This window comes from Petaurus breviceps, unplaced genomic scaffold (assembly GCF_028583685.1).
Source record: "Petaurus breviceps papuanus isolate PSGF00001 unplaced genomic scaffold, PetGlider_PUasm1.0 223175, whole genome shotgun sequence".
Lineage (NCBI taxonomy): Eukaryota > Metazoa > Chordata > Mammalia > Diprotodontia > Petauridae > Petaurus > Petaurus breviceps.
The window spans coordinates 1-7,358 of NW_027185886.1; the positions used below are offsets into that span (position 1 = coordinate 1).

The window sequence follows — 7,358 nt, forward strand, 5'->3', positions numbered from 1 at the left end:
TGATACAAATGTAAGGTGTTAAAATCATCGCACAAAAAAGCAGATGAAGGGCTGGGCTAAGACCTGGAGGCCTCATTTCTTTGCCCTGCTCATGGCCATCATTTGCACAAAACTTGTCAAGCAGTGCCCTTGAAGGGCCCAAGGTGATTCCTCTATATGGACCATTTTCTGTGAGTATAAAAATGTGAAGTCCAGAAAAATCTGAAAACATTTCTAGGACCCACTTCTGACTACCAATGTGACTTTGGACAAGTCACTTCTCTCTGGCCCACAGTTTCTTTACCTGGAAAATGAAAATGTTCAATTAAGCCATCTAGGATTCTTTTACCTCTACATCTCCAGTCCTAAGATCTAGGCAGTAATGATGTTGAAGCAGTAAGAGGGTCATGTTGAATATTTCTTCATATCAATGGTCAACAAAACTCTCCTATTTGTTTTTGCATATGTTTCATCTGTCACCTGCTAGCTCAGGTTTACCACTTCCCCCCCAGCACCCTTGCCACCCCACCACATGCACACTTCTCCTCTCTCCATCCTCCCTCCTATTTTCCCCCATGATGAAGCTGTACGAGAGGAGAGAAACTCAGTTCTTGCATTTCCTGGGTTCCCTTTTTAGTTTCAAACTCCTACCATGACATCAGTTCTCCACCGGAATTTCCACTTCTTTTAGGTTCCCTCTTTCTCTCTGAGTACTCTCAGAAACCCGTATAAAAAGGGGACCCACACATGAGCCAGAGACGCAGACCTCCAGAGTGTCTCAGCTCCTCCAAGCCTTCTCTCCTGTCTGGATCATGAAGCTCTCTGTGGCCGCCCTCTCCATCCTCGTGGTCATGGCCTTCAGCTCTCTGGCTTCCTCTGCACCACGTAAGTGAGCTTTCTCTTTCTGTCTGTGACCATGTCCAGACTCTGCTCATAAGCTGGTTAGAACCTTGGCAGGAGGTGAGGTTGGTCTGATCACAGGGATCTGTGAGGGTCAAGAGGGGAAAAACTAAAAGGGAGGGGCAGGAACATGAGCAGAGAGGATGTCTGTACCTTTGAACTTGAAAATGTTAATCTGCCCTTGATAATATAAGCTGGTTAAATGTTAGATGGAGATGAGACAAGAGAGGAGAAAGGGCACTGGCCTGGATTCTGTCTCTGGCTAAGTTCTCCTTCTGACTCTGCACTAATTACCAAGTGATCCCCAGCAAGTGGCTTCCTGGGCCAAGGCAGGAATTGGATGGGTAGGTCTCTGACATCCTTTCTAGCTCCCACACTTCAGGTTTCCACAAATTATCTGCTATGGGGATGGGAAAAGAGGGCCTAATCCTCCTCTAGGAATAATGAGAGTCACACCTGGTAGTGGAGCAAAGCAGGGTAAGGGAGACAGGAGGGATGCATCTCCAGTGTGCCTAGTTCTGAGTTTGTCCCTGGGATGGAGTCAGCAGCTAAGGAATGTACAGTGTGAACCTAAGCCCTTACTAATCCCATGCCTCCCCTTCTTTTGCAGTTGGTTCTGACCCTCCCACCTCCTGCTGCTTCTCCTATGTCAGCCAACAGATCCAAAGAAAGTTTGTGATAGACTATTATGAGACCAGCAGCCTGTGCTCCCAGCCAGCTGTGGTGTGAGTATCTACCCATGAATCTCTGGGGGGGATCCAGGGAGACATGATGGCAGGGGGAAATGGGGCCAGTTGGCTACCTGGTGAAATGGATGAATCAGGTCACTTAGGGGGAACCCTGGTTACAAGGGAAAGAAGTCCTCCCAGTGGTCCCTTGGAAAGGTTGGGTTCTATGGAGCAAGATGGAAGCTGCTCACCCAAGGGGGCAGGATAGACTGAAGCAATAGGGATTATATGCCAAGGTGAGGCTTTCTGAGAGACTCCCTACTGGACAGGTTTCTAGAGAGAAACTGAATGACTTAGAATGGCCTGAGAGATGTTGCCAGAGGTGAGGATTGTCCCTCAAGGCCCTGCAGAGATGTGCAGGAAGTGCTCAGTGCTGGACATGGGGGAGCACAGAGAAACATCTCCCCCTCCATGACCTCTCATCTCTCCTGTTTTCCCTGCGCAGGTTCCAGACCAAAAGAGGCCGGCAGGTGTGTGCCAACCCCAGTGATGCCTGGGTTCAGAACTATGTGGAAGACCTGGAGCTGAACTGAGGGGCTCAGGGCCCTTGGACAATGACTCTTAAAGGGAAATGGACCAAGCTGAAGAATTCCACAGGCAGATGCAATCTCCCCAAATCCAGCCTTCTGGAGATCCCCTTCCCCATTATTATTTATTCTTATCTGCGAGATTTATTTATATCGATTATTTATGTCGAAGTGGCAGCTTTGGGTGTTTGTTCTTGCTGTTTGCACTTCTGGAAGACAACTGTTTCCCATGGGGACCTCTATGAGCAGCCTGGCCTCTCTTTCTAAGGGTCCTTTGGGTCACCCACAGGATTCCATGAACATGTGTGGGACAAAGATTCCAGAATAAAACATTTGAAAATAACATCTTTTTGCTGTAGTTTCCATGTTCTTTGGGGATGAGGGGTTCAGGTGAGGGAGTTCTACTTTTATCCTATAAGATTGGTGTAGTGTCATTGGACAAAAAATGTTCTATAAAGACTGTGTGTTCAATGGTCTGCCAGTAGGTTAATAGGGATTCCAAAAATCTCATCTTCTCCCTTCTGGAGAAGCAAATTTCCAGCAATACAGAGACAATATTCCTACTGTCTGATCTGATAGGATCCCGCAGGGAATCTTGTGATCAGTTTCTACAGTTTAAGAAGATTTGGAAGGTTCAGAATGTTCTGAGGATGACAACCCATGACATGAAGTACCTACAGTCACAAAAGGTCAATTTGAAGGAAGTTGGGATGGTCAGTGGGGAGAAGAAGGGAGCCACATCAGTCGTGATTATTTTTTCAAGTATTAGAAGTTCTATCCTTTGGAAGAGTGGAGATTTGTGCTCTCTGGGCCTCGGGATAGAACCAAGGGCAAGGAGTGGAATTTGTAAGAACCTAAAGTTTTGCCTGAAGTTAGGAAGACCTTTTTTTTGAATTACAAATTTTCTCCCCATTTTCCCCCTAACCACCATTCCAAAACAGTGATCCCACTGAATATCCCCTCCTCTAATCTGCCCTCTCCCATATCTTACCCCATCACCCCCTCCGACTTTCCAGAAGGGCACAGTGGATCTCTATGCCACAGTGCCTGTATATCTTATTTCCCAGTTACATGTAAAATAATAATAATATATTTAAACATTTGATTTTAAAACTTTGAATTACAGATTATTTCCCTTCCTCCCTAATCATCCACCCTTACTGGGAAGATAAGCAATTCAATATTGGTTTTATATGTGTAGCTATATAAAACATTTCCATAGTGGATATATTGTGAAAGACTGATTATATTTCCCTCCATCCTATCCCTCCCCTGACTTGTTCTATTCTCTACTTTGATCCTGTCCCTTTTCAAAAGTATGTGCTTCTAACTTCCCTCCCTCCCAGTCTTCCCTCCCTTCCATCATCCTCCCTCTCATCCCCTTCCCCCCTACTCTCTTGTAGGGTGAGATACCCTCTTTAGTGTGTATGTCATTCCTTCCCTAAGCCAGATTCATTGAGAATAAGGTTGACTCATTCCCTTTTGCCTTCCTGTTCTTCCCTTCCATTGTAACAGTTTTCCCTTGCCTTTTCTATATGAGATAATTTGCCCCATTTTGTCTCTCCCCATCTCCTCTCATTATATTCCTCTCTCACCTCTTAATTTCACCTTTAAGTATCATCCCTTCCTATACAATTGGTCCTGTGCCCTCTGTCTATGTATACCTGTACACATATATACACACACTCATATATGTATTCATATGCCCATATACCCTCCTATATAGACATATATATGTATGTATACATATATCTATATATACATTTCTATTCCCTTCAACTATTCTCATACTGAGAAAAGTTTCATAAGTTACAATTATTGTTTTTCCATGTAGGCATGTGAATAGTTCAACTTTGATAAGTTCCTTATAATTTCTTTTCCCTGTTTACCTTCTCATGCTTCTCTTGCTTCTTGTATCTGAATGTCAAATTTTCTATTCAACTCTATTTTTTTCATTATGAATTCTTGAAAGTCCTCTATTCCATATAATGACCATATTTTCCCCTGAAACATGATACTCAGTTTTGCTGGGTAGGTGATTCTTGGTTTTAATCCCAGCTCCTTTGGCCTCCGGAATATCATATTCCAAGCCCCTCAATCCCTGAGTATAGAAGCTGCCAGATCCTGTGTTATCCTGATTGTGTTTCCGCAATATTCAAATTGTTTCTTCCTGGCTGCTTGTAATATTTTCTCCTTGATATGGGAACTCCAGAACTTGGCTATAATAATCCTAGGAGTTTTCTTTTTGGGATATTTTTCAGGAGGTGATTGGTGGATTCTTTCAACCTCTATTTTGCCCTCTGATTCTAAAACATCAGAGCAATTTTCCTACAGAATTTCTTGAAGGATGATTTCTATGTTCTTTTTTTGATCATGACTTTCAGGTATTCCAAAAATTTTTAAATTATCTCTCCTGAATCTATTTTCTAGGTCAGTAGTTTTTCCAACGAGATATTTCACATTGCCTTTTATTTTTTCATTTGTTTGGATCTGTTTAATAGTATCTTGATTTCTAATAAAGTCACTAGCTTCCATTTGTTTCAATCTAATTATGAAGGAATGATTCTCTTCAGTGAGCTTTTGAGATTCTTTTTCCATCTGGCAAATTTGTTTTTTTAAGGCATTCTTCTCCTCATTGACTTTTTGAGCCTCTTTTGCCATTTGAGTTAGTCTATTTCTTAAGGTATTATTTTCTTCAGTCACATTGTTGACTCGCATTTCACAATTTTCTTGCTTCATTCTCGTTTCTCTTCCTCCACTTCTCTTATTTGCTTTTCAAAATCCTTTTAAACTCCTCTATGACCTATAACCAGCTTGTATTTTTCTTGGAAGTTTTTGGTGAAGGAGTTCTGACTTCATTTTCTTCCTCCTGTTCCATGCTTTGGTCCTTTTTGTCCCCAAAATAGGAGTGTAAAGTTGGATTGCTGTGTTTGCTTTGCTTCCTTTGCTTGTTCATGTTGCAAGCTCAAAACAGACTTTTTTTTTACCACAGTAGAACTCTGCTACCAGAGAGGGGAGCTTTGTCCCAGATCACTGGGGTTTTCTCAGCTGCCAGAGCTATTAGTTGGCTGCACTCTCTGAAGCCCCCACCAGCTCTGGCAAACTGGTCATGCACCCCAGGATCTCCACCCTAGACAGTGATCCAGATCCAAGCAGGTTAAATCAAGAGTGATTATCCCTCTGAATGGTCACTTGGTCCCCTTACAATCTGCAGGCCAGGAGCTCTGAAGCAGCCACACAGTGGTGGCTGCACTGCCTCCACACCTCTGCAGCTTCTCCCTTCAGGGGGTAAAGGCCGGACCACACTCCCAAACTCCCAATTCCCATAGTCCACACTGCACTGACCTCTCACTTTGTCCTTAGCATCTATGGGTTAATAATTCTGGAAACTGCCACAGCTGCTGGTGATCTGAAGTCACTGGTCAGGCCACACTGAGGCTAAACCCTCAGGCTCTTGGGGGGGGCTGGGTTCGGTTCCCAGAGTGCCAAGCTGGCCCCTTCCTGCTGGCCTGCCAGTGCCGCGCTGGCCCCTTCCTGCTGGCCTGCCAGGCTGTCTTCAGTGGGAGGTTAGCTTCTCTCTGTCATTTTGTCTGTTCTGTAGCTCCAAAGTTTGTTTAGAGTCATTTTTCACATGTATTGGAGGAGGTGGAAGTGGGAGCCGCACAGAAGTCCTGTTTTACTCCCCCATCTTGGCTCCAGGAAGACCTTCTTAACAATTAGAGCTGTCCAAACCGGAATGGACTGTGTTAAGCTGTGATGGGTTCTCTCTCCCATGAAGATCTAGGTGACTGCTTATGAAGGACATGATAGCAGAATTTTTTTTCAAACACGTCTTGAAGTAGATCAATGTATTGTCTTTGTTTGTGACTCCATTTCAGGTTTTCTTGGCAGAGATACTGGAGTGGTTTACCATTTCCTTTTCCAACTCATTTGACAGATGAGAAAACTGAGGCAAACAGAGTTCAATGATGTGCCCAGAGTAATCTAGCTAGTACGTGTCTGAGGGCAGGTTTGAAGTAAGGAAGATAAGTCTTCCTGACTTTAGGCCCAACATTTTACCCATTAATGCATGTGTAAAATACTGAAATGCATCCAATGCTCCCTGGCATTCCCAGTTGGCCTCTGCCAGGCATGAACTCTGTGATCTTGGGCAATTCATTCAAAACTTTCTCTCCTGGTTATCCCTTAAGGCTACCCTGAAGCAGACATGAGGTAATGGGGTAGAAGAAGATGCTTTTAAAATTGTAAAGATCTTTACTGAGGCAAAGGCTATGTATTATTCTTTGTTGTTATTTATTAAGTAGTGGTAGAAGTGGTTGGGCAGTGTTGCCATTCTTCCTACCCTGTCTGCAGCTCAGTGTTGCTGGGGAGATAACATCCCAAGGGAGATTTGAAAAGGATTGGAAAATAAAATTTGTCCATATTGAACTTATTCCCTCTATGGTTCCTTCCAGCTCCAAATCCTTGATCTCCTTGTCCAGAACTCCCGTACTTAGGTGGTTTTGGAGTCTCCAAAGGACTCTTTTCTCTCAACAATCAATATGAAATAGGGACAGGGAGTATTATTATTTCCATTTGTTTGATGAAGAAACTGAGATTAATTGATTTTCCCATTACCTTACAGCTAGGAAGTATCCAAGCTGGGATTCAAACACTGATCTACACTTTGAATATCAGTATCCTGACATCTCTACCAGCCTAGTCTGGAATGGCCCCAACAACATTGAATGAGGGTGAATCAATCCTTTCCTGTCCCGAAGAGATGGGAGGCTCTCAAAATGGCCCCAGAAACAAACAGAGAAGTCCAAAGACATCTCTGTCCTTTCCTTGATCTCCTTTTACAATTCAAGTTGATTATTTTCAATGGATATTTTACATCATTCATTTCTGAATGTCTCTTATGCTCATACTTTGAAAGAAAAATTTTAAAATGAAGGGTGAAATGTTCAGCAAAACTCAGGGAATCTGAAAGATGAGGAAAGGAAATGGTCAGTGTCTACAAGACCAGCCCTGAGTTGCCATGCCAGTGGGATCCTCATTTCTCTCTGAAACTCCAAGGAAAAGCAGCCCTGTTTTGATTCCTACTGATAAGAGGGAATGCTAAACCCCACTCTGTTTTCCTCTTCCCTCTTCCTTCTTGAGTCAGGAGAATGTAGTGAGACTCCTATTCTCTTTTCCCTTCCTCTCTTAGGATTCCAGTTTTCTAGTGGAAGTCTGACTAAGA

General features: G+C 43.4%; 1 protein-coding gene across 1 annotated transcript; it reads left to right on the top strand.

The window, feature by feature from the left end:
- Positions 1 to 717: 717 nt before the first annotated feature.
- LOC138166442 (C-C motif chemokine 4-like) lies at positions 718 to 2,488 on the top strand. Its single transcript, XM_069094928.1, has 3 exons — positions 718 to 864; positions 1,490 to 1,604; positions 2,053 to 2,488. The coding sequence occupies exons 1-3, from the start codon at positions 792 to 794 to the stop codon at positions 2,138 to 2,140; spliced, it is 276 nt and encodes a 91-aa protein (XP_068951029.1). The 5' UTR covers positions 718 to 791; the 3' UTR covers positions 2,141 to 2,488.
- The last annotated feature ends 4,870 nt before the right edge of the window (positions 2,489 to 7,358 follow it).